This window comes from Cololabis saira, chromosome 20 (assembly GCF_033807715.1).
Source record: "Cololabis saira isolate AMF1-May2022 chromosome 20, fColSai1.1, whole genome shotgun sequence".
NCBI lineage: Eukaryota > Metazoa > Chordata > Actinopteri > Beloniformes > Belonidae > Cololabis > Cololabis saira.
The window spans coordinates 12,725,265-12,741,306 of NC_084606.1; the positions used below are offsets into that span (position 1 = coordinate 12,725,265).

Consider the following 16,042-nt stretch of genomic DNA (forward strand, 5'->3'; position numbering starts at 1 on the left):
CGGTAAAAATCTAACCTTTCTGTACAAATTGTGTCCACCTGCACTGAGAAAACAAGTCAGAGCATCTGCCTCGTCAACTTCACATTTGAAACGTCATGTGGAGTTAAAGCATCCGTCCAGTGGGAGAAAATATCTGCAAGTCCTTGACAATCAAAAAAGGTTATCAGGAAAGAGCAAGAAGACCCATCAGCCCCAAACAACCCCAGTCCCACTGCTGCACCTTCAGGGGGTTGATTTCCCAGCAACAGGTAGATAAACTGATAATGGACGACATTGTTGGAGATTTACAGCCTCTGAGTAAAGTTGAGAAGCCACTAAGACAATACATGATTGTATACAGGGAACAGTTTTAGGATAGTCTGGCGTTTCATTCGTACTTCTGACCGAAAAATACTGAAATGAACTGAATTTGAACTAGTTCAAAGTGAAAATGGTGAACTATGAACGTGAATTATTAATTAAACGATGTGAACTGAACTATGAACTGGTTCATGAGAAGTATGAACTTGCACAACACTGCCTGAAGGAATGACTCCAGTGTTGAGGGAACAAAAAAAGTACCGATACGCTGAGAAACGAGCTAATATTCCACTTGCTAGTGTCAAAGACAGAAGTTCATCAACATAACCTGAACTCAGGAAGCAAACACAGCGATGCTGAGAGAGTGCTGACAGCAGAGGATTAAGACGAGTGGGAAGGGTTACAGCGGTAGCTGGAATCTCTGGTTTCCTCTGGTCCGTGAAGGTCTCACTCACCCCGGTATGTACATGAATGTGGAAGTGTGTCTTACATTCGTCACCTTTTCCTAGTTACAATTTCCAGGCGGTATAGACAGTTAAATAAGGCCTCATATTTCTGTTTCACACTCAGGCCTGATCGGAGCCTCCTCCAGCGTGCTGTCAGGACACTGACACAGCAATATGGAGAGTAGTTTGATCATAGCAGCTGTAACTCTGATGGAAGGTCTGTCTCTTTCAGGTGGATCTGGTCTGGCGAGGGTCCAGGCTTTTTTCTGAAGGTTTCCTGGAGAGGATCTGACTGAGGGAGGAAGTGTGCGATGTATTCCCTCTGATCTCAGCTCATCGCTTCGGCACCGGATTGTCTCACTCCTAATTTCTTCTGCTCAGTCAACGCCTGCAGGACCTGACAGGAGGAGGGACAAGTGGAAAACCGTGAGCATCTTCAACAAGGAAGTTATTAACACGCTAGAAGACTCAACCAAATCAAGATCAGGGCACAAACTGGAGAAAATAAATGTGAAAAGTGTATCAATTCTACTAGATCCATGTGAGACAGGCAGCTAAGAGACAGTCAATAAATAAATAAATACATAACTGACATGTAAAGTTGCTTTCGTCAACGAAAATTATGAGTAAATATCGTCGTCAACGAACCTTTATCACTTGAGGAAAACGAGACGAGACGCAATGAAAATGCTGGTCATGTGACGATAACGATAATTAAATATATAATGCAATATCGTAGAGGAATAAAAACGAGACTAAAATGTAGATTACAAAATAAAAATCTGCTAAAATGTGTCTTCATTTTCGTTGACTAAAAAGAGACAGGATGTTCTAACAAAGATCCTTAATATCCAATTTTTAAGTAGTTTCCTCTGGTTTAGTGGCTGCTGCTGCTGGTGACATCACGTCCATAAATAAAATAAATATATTGTAAACTCAAATTAGAGTCTTCTGTATCTGGAATGAATGTATTCATGAGTCTATAGGTAACAATAATATAATAATAAGAGAACCTTGTTTGTGAATTGTAAAATGGGTTTGGCTAAATACAATATTTGACTAAAACTAGACTAAAATGGTCCTGGACTATTATATATATCCGACTAAATAAGACTAAAATGCTCAGACTTTTAGTCGACTGAAACTGTCACACGACTAAAAGGATGAATAAAATAAAACCACTAAAATGAATAAAACTAAAATGATAGCTTGACCCAAAGACTAGACCAGGGGTCGGCAACCCAAAATGTTGAAAGAGCCATATTGGACCAAAAACACAAAAAACAAATATGTCTGGCCGCAAAAAATGAAAAGTCTTGTATAAGACTTAGAATGAAGGCAACACATGCTGCATGTATCTATATTAGTTAGAACTGGGGGAAGAGTTTTTTTTTATTATGCACTTCAAGAAAAAAGTCGAAATTTCGAGAAAAAAGTCAAAATGTTGAGATTAATGTTGAAGTACAACCTTGAGAAACAAGTCGAAATGTCGAAAAAAAGTCAAAATGTCGAGAAAAAGTCAAAATGACGAGAAAAAAGTCAAAATGTCGAGATTAATATAAGTCGAAATGTCGAGAAAAAAGTCGAAATGTCTAGAAAAAAGTCGAAATGTCGAGAAAAAAGTCGAAATGTCAAGATAAAAGTCAAAATGTCGAGATTAATGTTGAAGTACAACCTTGAGAAACAAGTCGAAATGTTGAAAAAAAGTCAAAATGTCGAGAAAAAGTCAAAATGTCGAGAAAAAAGTAAAAATGTTGAGATTAATGTAAGTCGAAATGTCGAGAAAAAAGTCGAAATGTCGAAAAAAAGTCAAAATGTCGAGAAAAAGTCAAAATGTCGAGAAAAAAGTCAAAATGTCGAGAAAAAAGTCAAAATGTCGAGATTAATGTAAGTCGAAATGTCGAGAAAAAAGACGAAATGTCTAGAAAAAAGTCGAAATGTCGAGAAAAAAGACGAAATGTCGAGAAAAAAGTCGAAATGTCGAGAAAAGTGTCGAAATGTCGAGAAAAAAGTCAAAATGTCTAGAAAAAAGTCAAAATGTCGAGAAAAAAGTTGAAATGTCGAGATTAATATTAAAGTACAATCTTAAGAAAAAAGTCGAAATGTCGAGAAAAAATCGAAATGTCGAGAAAAAAGTCGAAATGTCGAGGGAAAAAAAAGAAGAAAAAAAGAAAAAAAAAAGAAAGAAAAAAAGAACAAAGGAAAAAAAAAAAAACAATTTTGAAAAAGCTCCGGGAGCCACTAAGGTGGCTCTAGAGCTGCAGGTTGCTGATCCCTGGACTAGACTAAAACTAGAATTGAAACTAAGCTGACAACAACAACACTAGTGACATGAATGACTGAATTAAATCAGCACCTGAGCCCATTTCCTGTTGCGGCTGGTCATGTGGACAGCAGCGATGTGCTGGAAGAGCTGCTCGGCGGGGACGAGGTCGGGGAGGCGAGTCAGGAACTGAGCCATGTGGATGAAGTCCATGCAGGTCAGGACGTCGTGGTAGAGGCGCAGCAGGCCCAGCGCCGTGCGGAACAGGAACTCCTCCCCGTCTCTGCAGAACACGTCCCACACCCGGCACGCCAGGTCCAGGGGCAGCGGCTTGCTGTACAGGGTGAAGATCCTGGAGAGGCAAGAAACAGGAACAACACGTCAACTACAGGCGTCTCGTTTGCACACGCAGAAGAGGGTGTGGTTGCTGAAACACCGATGGACCAACATCCAGCACAAGTGCCATCTGAAGGTCCCGTCTCCTTCACGTCCAACACAATGAACCCCAGACTGAGCAGAAAACTGGACCACTTTTGGAAATCAGCTATACTTTATTTCACCTTTGTCATTTTCTGGAGTACTTCAGTGGTTCAGTGGTACTTCTCGAGTACCTCGAGTTGGGAAATTATTGAAAAGGATCTGTCATTAGGATGATCATTTTAACTAAGACTATCAAAGACTTATCGTGGGAAGTTAGTAGGGTTGCCAACTCCCTGTAAAATAAATAAAGGACAACTCATCGGCAGATTGCCTTCACCTTTCCTGGTGTGGTGAATTTTTTTAGCCCCTTTTTTAGTGAGTAAAATGATTTTTTAACTATTTGACTGGAACCTGAATTGAATTAGATGCATATTTTTAAAACCATCAACACATGGAAAACAAATTATTATCCAACAATTAACTTTAATACAAAATAACTAAATTAACTGAATAAAACAAGTATCTTTCTTAAACAGAAACCTGTCCTGCTTAACCTAAAATCGATTCTGTAATAGTGCACATTTTTAGTGCAATAACAAAAGTGCAAACAGAAAGTCTGTAGAAAACGTGTAAACATATTTGTGCCTCAAAGGCCATGACTGTAGCTACAGTTGTAAAACAGAAACAATAACTTATGAACTCAACAGCTCAATGCCATTTTCCAATGGCATTTTATGACTATTTTATGACTCACAGTAATACGGGACAAAGTGCGTCCCCTTTCAGCTCAATACGGGACGCAGACTTTAGTTTATAAATACGGGACGATTTAGTTTTTCAAGGGACGGCTGACAACCCTAGAAGTTAGTGAAACCACTACTCAATGTGGAGAGATGAGGAGCAAAACGTTCGGCTCCTCGTATGTAAAGGGGCGGCAGAGTCCGGGACTCAAAGAAACTGTGCCTTATCATTAGAAAACAAAAAACGGTTGGTGTGTGTCCAGAGCTACTCTAAAGGCTCTTGAACTGAGTAGACAACACACCTCTAGAGCAGTAGCCTCGGTACAGACGCTACAGGAGAGCAGCCTCGCCCACCGCTATATAAAGTTGCTTTCGTCAACAAAAATTATGACTAAATATCGTCGTCAACGAACCTTTATCACCTGAGGAAAACGAGACGAGACGCAATGAAAATGCTGGTCATGTGACGATAACGATAATTAGATACATAATGCAATATTGTAGAGGAATAAAAACAAGACTAAAATGTAGATTACAAAATAAAAACTCAATAAATAAATAAATAAATAAATAAATAAAAACTGCTAAAATGTGTATTCATTTTCGTTGACCAAAACGAGACGAAGTGTTCTAACAAAGATCCTTAATGTCCATGTTTTCAGTAGTTTCCTCTGGTTTAGTTCTGCTGGGTGACGTCACGTCCTCAATCCCAGTCGCTGCAGCGGGGAATCAGATCCAGGTCCAGATCCAGAATCAGCTGCAGAGTTAGAGGCTGATGCCGTTAACGCAGAGCTCTAGTTAACGTCAATTAAAAACAAAGTTACATAGAGAAACGCTGGGATCTGCTCTGGGGCTGGAGAAGAAGAAGAAGAACCATCTTTGGATACACTTTCCTACATAGACGTGGAAAAGAAAACCCAATGTGTCGTTGGAAAAGACAAAGACGGGGAGAAATGTGGAAAAATAAATATGTTGTAAACTCAAATTAGAGTCTTCTGTATCTGGAATGAATGTATTCATGAGTCTATAAGGTAACAATAATATAATAATAAGATAACCTTGTTTGAATTTTAAAATGGGTTTGGATAAATACAATCTGACTAAAACTAGACTAAAATGGTCCTGGACAATTCTGACTAAAATAAGACTAAAATGACTTTTAGTCAACTGAAACTTGACATGACTAAAAAGGAGAATGAACATGACTTAAACTAATGAAAACTAAAATGATAGCATAAAGGTCTAGACTAAAACTAAAATTGAAACAGGCTGACAGAAACAACACTAGCGCTATAACCTTCAACAAAGGCTCTTTAAACAATACTAACTGGTAACTTGTAGCCCAAAAATATCATAAAGTGGCCTTATAAACACTGCCACTCCAGCGACATGGTGCTTTGGTTATTATTTTGTAGTTTCAGGTAAAAACAAATCCCAAACAATGACAATAAAAATGATTTGAAATATAAAATAGATTTTCTAAGTCCAGAACTTATCTCCTTATAAACAAGATGCCATGAGATTTCCATAGTAAGGGTGAACAGAAGTAAACATTTCCACAGTAAATGGCTATAAACAAATATTTTTTTTACTTAATGTATCTCTTTTAGGGAAATGGCTGATGCAACAAATGTGACTAGTAAGATGAAACACGCTGTCAGCAGAACGGAGCATAAAGGGCATTCGCCTCGAAGCTGGAGAGGAAATACATGTTGCTTGTGCAGCCGTCCTTACTGCTCAGTGTCAGATGACATAATGGAACATCATTCAAATTGGTAATTTGCAGGTTTCGAGTGTTAGATAGGCAAAAGGTAACTACTGCGGTCAAATAAGGAGAGTCAATGTTCTATGAAGAATACAAGACATGTCAAAGAGAGACAAACAAAGCAAGACTTACCAGTCTATCAAATAAATATCAGGGGTCAAGTTGTTTATCTTGAAATGTGCAAAGAGCTTTGGTAGATTTTCTTCAAAGAACACTTCAAATGCTGCAAAGTATGTCAACATCTGGAGAGAGGAGAGAATTTGATCTTAGACCACAGACACCACACTGAGAAACATCTGTAAAAGTTATGACAGACAGATGGGATTTGAGGATGTCTGGACCGTCATGAAGGTTCACAGAAGTTATCGTGGTTTACAATACCGCTACGATTGTATTACACTAAAAGAGCATGTTATAAAAACTATCAACTGTTTTTTTTTCTTTTCTCATCCTTCCATTTTCATGTTATTGAGAATGTTAACAATCAAATCCAAATCAAACAAAGACAAATAGATAAACTCAGTCCACAGTCATCAATGTTTATCTTTTCTTCAGCCCTCATGTCTCTGGCTTTGGAGATCAGAAAATACTCTCTCGAAAACACAGGATGGTATTGTTTTGATATTTTATCATTTATGTTATATTTGACAGCTTAATAACGAGGGATAATGGCTTGGAAGCCTTATATGCAGATTCAAATCTGTAATAACCTTGTACTTAAGTTGTTTTTCTAATTAATATTGTACCGAAATGTACAGCATGGTATGAATACACTCTTCATATAATTAGCCTTTTAAACATTCGTGAGGATATTTATATAATAGATTAAATACAGACTTATTCAATTCAGTGTTTCAGGATGAAGTGAATAATAATATGATATACTGTAGAAAATGATTAATTCAAGATCTTGTAGGTAAAGGTGCTCTACTACACATTGGTGTAAATAACGGTGTAACATGTTGGCTGCTGCTGCTCAAGGCTGTTTTCTTTGAGAAAAAAGTCAAAATGTCGAGAATGATGTTGAAATATATTTGGACGTTTTTCTCTAAATTGTACTTCAACATTATTCTCGACATTTTGAGATTTTCTTGACATTTCAACTTTTTTCTCCAAGTGCATAATGAAAAAAAAAATCTTCCTCCTCTAAAATATTATTTTTATTTTTCTCCTGCCTGGCCCTAATACTCTTCCGTATTGGTATATCTTATCATTTCAAAGTCTTTTTCTAAAAGAGAGGGCTGTCTACATTGTCTGGGGAGAGTGGACCTCTTTGCAGTCGCTACGTAAACACACCGATAGCTGTGTGACGCTGCAGCCCGCTCGGATTGTGCAACACGGGGCTGCAAACACGCTGTGGTGGCGTGGTTGTTGAGCAGCCTTCCTCCCCTCCCCTGGGGAGGGATGTGGCTTTAAATGCGCGGCCATGCTTGGCATGTTTCCACCGTCGTAGGGGTTCTTGTGCCACAGCGCCGACACGGCGTCACGGTTTTATCCACCAACCTCCTTCCTTCATCAGTTCATTTGACGGGGGGCCAAATCGCTCCCATACAGGGGGATTAAATGACGCGGGGCGGTCAAGCTCCTCCGTTGGCCATGAATGGACTGAGCATGCTCACAACTTCTTTTTTTCCTTTTTGATAAATCAATCCACGGATCACGTGTGTGCCAAACCGAAGATATTGATCCGAACAGATCAGGGATCAATGATGATCCATAGCAAAGTGTAACTGGGTGCCTGCTTTATATGGTGTGGAAGTTTATGGCGCTTTTCCACTAGTATCTACTCAGCCCGACTCGCCTCGGTTTGGCGCCTTTCCCACCAGGGGTCTAACGTGCTGAGTAGATACTTTTCTGTAACTATTCTGCTGAGGTTCTAAGCGGCTGAGTCGGCTGTATCTGACGTCATCACACTACAGGCCACCGATTGGTCGGGGGGTTGGAGTCAGACGTCTGAGAAGGAGACAGAAATCAGCGAAAGAGCGGCTTCTTGTTCATTTTATTCAACAGGCAATGGCAGCAAAAGTCTGTTCTGATCCAACTCTGAGGTGCAGATGTTCATAAACCTGGTGGCTGAGGAGAGAATTAAAAAGGGATGTAGACGGGCGATAAGGAACGACCAGATCTACCAGGAGCTCTGTCTCTTCATAGCTGCTCGCGTCTCCAGCTGACTTTTCAGCAGCCGAGACAAACCAACAAAAAAAAAGCGTTGCCGCTTGAAGCTTCTCTCACTCTAATTTTTTAACTTGATATCAAACACAAGCCACAGACCCAGCAGCACATCTATCATCTCTTTAGATCACACATTCAAATACGTCACAGCAGCTTCCTCCAACCTCCTACTTCTGCTCCAGGTGTTGAATTGTTATGGAAAAGAAACCAGGCCGAGTTGGGTCGAGCCGAGCTGAGTAGAATAGAGCCGAGTAGGTACTAGTGGAAAAGCGCCATTATAGATCACTGAGTGATGAGTTTGACTTCACACACCTGCATTTCTGCCTTTATTACTTCCTTAGGTTTGATACAGACTTCACACAGACACAGAACAAATACAATCTTATGTGGACTGATTTACGGGACAGACTTTTGTAATGAGAGCGTGTGTGTGTGTGTGTGTGTGTGTGTGTGTGTGTGTGTGTGTGTGTGTGTGTGTGTGTGTGTGTGTGTGTGTGTGTGTGTGTGGTACTGACAAGGCTGTGATCGACTCTGAAAAAGGCCATCTGACAGGGCTTGTTGAGCAGGTTGGCAAAAGCTATGAAGGCATCAGCCGTGTCCAGATTCAGGATCAGAACTGCTGCGATGAACGACATTCCCTGCACCTGAAAAACCAACCAGACATAAGCAGTCATGTGAGTAAACACTGAGAAGTGATGCCATGACTTCTGTCTTCAACACAGAAAGTGCTACAGAGTCAACAACCGATACTGTAAAGGAGTAACATTTACGTGACAGATGCTCACAGAGAGGGATGCAAAGAACCTGCAAGCAAAGGTAAATGCGCAGCGCCGTGAAAGCACCCATGGGTTGGGGTCAGTACAGGAAATAACAGTCATTTCTACCCAGATGTACACAGCAGCGCGAGGCTGCAAACAAGAGCACCAACAACCACAACAGCAGCCTCTCCAAGCATGGCTCAAAAGAGCAACGCAAGTTCAACTTGATGGTGCAGCTGGATGACTAAAGCTTTTAAAGCTGGCTGGCACTTGTTTAATACCAGGATTTGTCTGTGAATTTAGTTAAGAGGGTAAGCAAAAAAAAGAAAAAAAAATTCTAATACCATCTTCAAGTGATTAAAAGAAAACGTCACTAAACTCCTCAGTTTCAAAGTTTCAAAGATTAGGTCAAGTAGAGACGGAGAATTGAAGGAAGGCTGAGTTGCCTGGCAGATCATTTTGACCCCTTAGGCAGGAAATGGTTTTACAGATGGAGGTCACTGGCATCCAATGTGTCGTTGAAAAAGATAAATATGTTGTAAACTCAAATTAGAGTCTTCTGTATCTGGAATGAATGTATTCTTGAGTCTCTAAGGTAACAACAATATAATATTAAGAGAACCTTGTTTGAATTGTAAAATGGGTTTGGATACATACAGTCTTTGACTAAAACTAGACTAAAATGGTCAGACTTTTAGTCGACTGAAACTTGACACGACTATAAGGAGAATGAACGTGACTAAAACTAATAAAAACTAAAATGATAGCTTGACCCAAAGACTAGACTAAAACTAAAATTGAAACAGGCTGACAGAAACAACACCTCATGTCCTCTAGTCTAGTGGGCCCTACGAACACATGTGCACCACAGACGCCCTGCATTCTTCACAGATGAGAGCAGGTTCACTTGGAGCACATATGACGGACATGAAAGGGTCTGGAAAAGCCACACAGGACGTTAGCGTGCCTTAAACATTCACTACGTTTACATGCAGTCAAAATTTGGGATTATTGCTAATATTCCGGTTACTGAAACATTCTGAATAATCTGTTTCCATGCGTGAGCAAACAGGGTTCTCCCTGTTTACATGGTGATTAATCATTTGGGATATCTGGATCAAAGCAGCGACGCGCGGAGAACGTCATGACTCAATTCCCGTCATTTCCGCTTCTTCTTCCTGTATCCAAATTCAAAACAAATGCTGCTTCGCCCAACTTTTCGCGCACCTTCTTGTAAATCTCGCTATCCCCGTACTTTCTACCGTCTACAAATGCCAAAATGTTAATATCCTTCATTACATTTATGAAGTGATTAGTCTCCTCCTGGTCTTGCGTTTCTCCGTGTTTATAAGAACTTCCTGGACTCAAAAGACCAAGATTCCTTGCGAAAAGAACACGCGCAGAAAACAAATTCATGTTCCGTTTGATGGGGAAATCCCGTTAGGCGTTTACATGACCGAATATTCGGGTTTTAAAAGGAGTAACCCAGGGGTCATATTCGGGTTTTTAAAAACCCGAATATGAGCAAATTCGGGTTATTCAAAGGGGTTATTGGTGTTTACATGGCTGTGCAAATTCGGGTTATTGCCAATATTCCGGTTTTAAAAGGGTTATTGACTGCATGTAACTGCAGTCACTGTTGACAGTCGGGGGAGGAACATCCACGTCTCTCCTCACACAGACCTGTACTAGTTATACACCGGTACCCTGACTGCCATTAGGTACTGGCATGAAATCCTTGGAGCCGCTTCTACACTGGTGCAGCGGGTCCTGGGTTTTCCTGTTGTACAGCAAAGCCCAGGCTCATGTGGCAAGAGTGGAATTAAGAAGAGGAATTAATACGACTGACTGACTGCCACACTCACCTAATCTGAGACCTGCATTTGAGAGCCATAAAAACTTTTGAGTAGCATTTCCAGTTGCTGCAATTCAATTTCAGCCAAATGGACTTGCTTGCTGCGTAATGTTTTCACTTTCATTTTCAGGTTGTCTATATTTCTATAGGTTATTTTCCTTTCTATCAAATGACAAGGCATCTTTTGGTTCCAGACACATTACCTAGTTCATGTCAGTGCAGCTATCCGGCATGATTTTTTTCTTTCACGCAGTGAGATCTCATGTGCTCCCAGCCGTTCCTTTAATCTTCCTGAGCATGTATGAAGGCATTAGCACGTGACATTACATACAGTTCAGTCATTTATTTATTTTAAAGTCACTATTGCTTGCTTGGCAATGTGCGAAATTCCCTTTCCTGTCTACCCGTAGTGAGCTGTATTCACTGGTAAAAAGGGTGCTTGGAGATCAACTTACATAGCCGACGTCTGGCCGGTAACAGGTGTATGCTCCCAGAATGCTGTGCAGCACATCGTGATAGGGCCCGCCCTGAAAGTGGACAAAGGAATAGTGAAGACAATGGTCAGGAATACATTAATGAACACACACACTTGCCCTCTTGTTTGTCATAGTCTTAATATCTCTGAGCTTTCTAATTAGGGATACAAGGATGATTTTTTTGTGTGTAAAAGTAGCCTTATTAGCTTAAGATAACACATAATACATTTTACAAGTTAAAGAGACTTGATGTCCGCTACCCTTACGTAACATATCAGTAGCTTAAGTTAGTTTGGCCTGGTGCCAAGTCAGTGTCACTAACTTGAGTAAACTCATTGATGAAGCTGCCAATTTAAGAGTGTGAACTGCAGGGCACCAGACACACATTTCAACAACTTCACACACTGAGAAATTAACTTCACCGCGCATAAATTCCAACAGCCCATCTTACCAACGAGTCAAAGGCACTATGCTACTGTTCGCTGAGCGCTCGTACAGCTCAGAGCAGCTGTATCAACCTATCGGCCAATCACCAAAAAATGGAAAGAATCAGTGAATCAGGGAAAAACCCAGTGATCCGAGCCCGGGTGGAAACACTGATTCTCCGTAAAGAAATTATTTGTTTTTGTTTTTATTTCATTTACCGTGTTTCCGGACTATAAGTCGCCCCGGAGTACAAGTCACACCAGCCATAAAATGCATAATAAAGAAGGAAAAAACATTGCACTGGAGTATAAGTCGCATTTTTGGGGGAAATGTATTTGATAAAACCCAACACCGAGAACAGACATGTCATCTTGATAGGAAATTTGAAATAAAAATAGAATAGAGGTAACAAGAGGCTGAGAAATTGTATGGTTTTCTTACGTTACATGACACAACTGAGAACTGCCTAGTATGTTAACATAACATATCAAAAACTTTGTTTAAAAAAAAAAGCCCAGAATGATCCGATACAGATGCCCAAAACATGCTAAGAAGTTTACCAAACCATCCGTGTAATTCCAAATAACTAAAATCCAATGAAATCTTCATCCTCGGTGTCACTTTTTTTTTTTTTGTGGCACTAGTGGCCTTTAGTTAGAAAGTAAGTAGACAGGAAATGGGTAGAGAGAGGGGGGAAGACATTGCAGTATAGAGCAACAGACCGGGAATCGAACCTGCGCTTACTGCACGAGGACTATAGCCTCTACAAATGGCACCCGCTCAACCCACTGAGCTATCCAGGGCCCCGTCGGTGTCACTTTTAAACAACTCCGCTAACTCCGGAGGTAGAAGATGCAGCGCTTCCTCTTCTACGTCGATTACGTCAGACTCATCGTCAGTTGCAGTTCGTCCTTTCGCGGTTTAGTGTGAAAATAACATGTGAAATGATAAACCGGTAATAATGTGTTAATAATTTCACACATAAGTCACTCCAGAGTATAAGTCGCACCCCCGGCCAAACTATGAAAATAAAGGCGACTTATAGTCCGGAAAATGCTGTAATTTCTTATACATTACATATCATTACACCAATCCTGATTGGCTGGTAAAACGTATCCGTCTGCCGCAGGTACCAGGTTTCCCACAGTGAGACATCAAGCAAAATATTATGAAAGAGAACACCGTCTTCTGCTGTTTTTGTTTCTTCTACGTTCACTGGAAGCCCATGTGACAGGCAGACCTTCCTCACTGACCTTCTGAAAGATGCACAGCTGGGGGAAGGTTCTGGAGATGTCCAGCTTGATCAGCTCCAGGCTGGACTCCCGGTCCGAAGAACCTGGATCAGACAGACATGGCTTTGGCACGGCATGGAACACTTCCCCTGACCAAAGTTCAGTTTGCTCTTCGGCTTTACCTTCAGTGTCTGTGGTTGGTGCTGTTGTGGTCTTCCATTTCTCTTTTGCCCGAGCGAGACAGATACTATAAAGCTCTGCAGGGACACAAAACACCAATACATATCGAAATGAGCAAAAGCAGGAAGATGGCAGGATTAGTGGATGCAAACCTTTTAGTTCATGACACTGCAGCAGCAGCAGTAAGAGTAATTAAAGGAAACAACATGATTTGAGCTGTGGCTGCCCTCTAGTGACGATAAAATAACATGATAAGATGAGCTATGTGTCACATGCACAGTTGTCCATAGTACAATCTAACTTGAGGGGGTCAGGCCGGTTGTTTAAATGTGTGTTTAATACTTGGTTTAAGGCAGGGTAGGAATTTGTGTTGTGGTCATAATCTGATGATTTGGTATAAAGTCTTCATTGATGTTCCCTGTGAGTTTACAGGGAGCCGAAAAAACGTTTAAAAAAAAGTAGACGCCAGGGAAGCAGTTATGATTGCTGGAGAAAATGTGGGACTCAGGATCCCAATCACTTCCATGTATTTTGGGATTGCAAGGTTATTGTACCCTATTGGGGGTAAATTCACAAACACATTAATAATATATTTGGAGTCAAAATTCCTTATTGGTTTGATACTCTATATATGGGTGACATCCAATTTGAGGGGTGGAATAACAAAGATAAGAAACTGCTACAGATACTCCTTGCAGTGAGCAAAAAAGCTGTTACAAGGAGGTGGTTAAAACCTGAATCCCCTACTATAGATGAATGGACAGGAATAATATATGAAATATATGTAATGGAAAAGTTGTCATTCTCTCTAAAAATCGAGAAGGAGAAATGTTACCAGATCTAAGTGGACTGAGTACATAAAACCTATTAGATCTGACTTTTGCTAACTTGACAAAAATAAGGAGTGGGATCAAAATGTGTTTTATAATATGATATATTGATATAATCTACAGCACGATCTTTACTCATTCTGCTTTGTGTGTAATTATCTGTATGTAATATTTAAGATGAGAAGCTTTCCATGTTCCATGTAAATATTTTACAAAGAAAATTCTGGGAGGAGCCAGGAGGCAAATTGGACATCAGAAAGTTCTACAAAATGACATGCCAATGTTATGTTAACTTCCTTGAAGTGATTTTGACGCTATGTAAATCTGCATCTGGGAAATCAAGGCTTTTCCAAATAAAAGATACAAATAAAAAAAAAGTAGAATACAAAAAGGTACACTGGTGTCTTAAAAGGTTTAAAAAAGGTTAAGAGAGATGAAAGAGATGACAGGAAAAAAAACCTAAGCCTGTTATGTTATTTGGCATTGCTCTAAGAAAATGCATCTAGGATCTTTGGCTTATCAATCACACACACGTGATTGATCCCCATTTACCATGTGTGATGTTGAGGTCGTTGCCGACTGCCAGGCTCCAGACTTTGCCTCTCACGCTGGGGGGGATGCCCTGCCACCAGAGGTCCCTCACCCGCCGGGACGTACACCTGCAGCAGAGGGGACATGCAGGTCAGACGTGGGGAGCTCCACAAGTATCACGAACACTACAGAGGTTTTAAAACATTCTTTTTTAACCCCACCACGGTGAATTTGAAGTAAAACAATCCAGAGTTGATCAAAATGTAAACTTAAACCTTTAATTTGGGGGTTTACAAAAATATGGCAGATTTTCATTTAGGGATTACAGCCATTTTAAACAAAGTTTGTACATTTTCAGGGACTCAAAACGTATTTGGACAAAGTGGCATAATTTGGACTGCCTGTTCAAAAAAAAGAAAACAGTCACCACCTGGATTTAACTTATCACATATGTAAGAGCCTCCATCCATCCATCCATCCATCCATCCAACCATCCATTCATCCATCCATTACCGGGTCACTGGGGCAGCAGTCTTATCAGATTTCCTCAGACTTCCCTCATCCCAGACACTTGCTCCAGCTGTTCCGAGGGGAGTCTGAGACGTTCCCAGGCCATAAAGAGACATAGGGTGCTTTCACACCTGTCCCGTTTGGAGCAGTTCTTCCGAAACAGGGAGCGTTTCCCCCTAAAGATCAGTTCGTTTGGTATATGTGAACACAGCGATCCCGCTCGGATGCGGCACAAAACAAGCGAGCCGAGATCACCTAGGAGAGGTGGCCTCGGCCCGATTCCATTCCAGACCTGGAGCGGTGCGTTTGGAGTGAGAACATAATGGACACAGCAACCGACACAACTCCATTCATTGTGTATGTGCTACCACGGCGCAAGGAGAAGTGTCGGCGCAGCCTCCACCACCTTCTCTCCTATTGGACACAACTTTCTCTCTTCTCCCTTCTCTCTCTTCCATTGGATGTGCCGAAATGTCGTCACAGCGTGGCACGGTGAAATTCGGGCAGGCGCCGCTGAGCTCGCCACAAACGAAAAACACCACAAACGAAAAACGAAACAACTGTATCGATTTCGCCCCTGAATCGGAACAAAACAAACGGGCCACAGCTCTGAAGCACCCATAATCTCTCCAGCGTGTCCGGGGTCTCCTCCCGGTGAGACATGCCTGGAACACCTCCCTAGGGAGGAGGGACATGCCTGGAACACCTCCCTAGGGAGGATCCAGGAGGATCCGGTACAGATGTCCAAGCCACCTCAGCTGACTCCTCTCAATGTGAAGGAGCAGCGGCTCGACTCCGAGCTCCTCCCGGGTGACCGAACTCCTCACCCTATCTCTAAGGGAGCGTCCAGCCATCCTGCGGAGGAAACTCATCTCGGCCGCTTGTTTCCGCAATGTCGTCCTTTCGGTCACTACCCAAAGTTCATGACCATAGGTGAGGGTAGGTGCGTAGATCGACCGGTAAATCGAGAGCTTCACCTTTCGACTCTGCACCGATCCGTCTGTCAATCTCCCGCTCCATTGTTCCCTCACTCGTGAACAAGACCCCGAGATACTTGAACTCCTCCACCTGAGGCAGGACTTCTCCACCCACCTGGAGAAGGCACGCCACCCTTTCCCGGTGGAGAACCATGGCCTCG

The 16,042-nt window shown here is 41.4% G+C and overlaps 1 protein-coding gene across 3 annotated transcripts in view; it reads right to left on the reverse strand.

The window, feature by feature from the left end:
• Positions 1-376: 376 nt before the first annotated feature.
• The window catches only part of tbc1d14 (TBC1 domain family, member 14), a 44,430-nt gene continuing 28,764 nt past the window's right edge, over positions 377-16,042 (reverse strand). For 2 of the 3 annotated variants that reach the window (XM_061709489.1, XM_061709488.1), the window contains 7 exons: positions 14,416-14,522; positions 12,875-13,110; positions 11,175-11,246; positions 8,622-8,750; positions 6,067-6,176; positions 3,103-3,361; positions 377-1,143 (listed from right to left, as the gene is read on the reverse strand). In XM_061709489.1, the coding sequence (XP_061565473.1) occupies positions 1,075-1,143; positions 3,103-3,361; positions 6,067-6,176; positions 8,622-8,750; positions 11,175-11,246; positions 12,875-13,110; positions 14,416-14,522 (982 nt within the window). In that variant the 3' untranslated portion in view covers positions 377-1,074. The remainder of the gene's footprint in view (positions 1,144-3,102; positions 3,362-6,066; positions 6,177-8,621; positions 8,751-11,174; positions 11,247-12,874; positions 13,111-14,415; positions 14,523-16,042) is intronic. The other variant, XM_061709490.1, reaches the window with a different exon arrangement.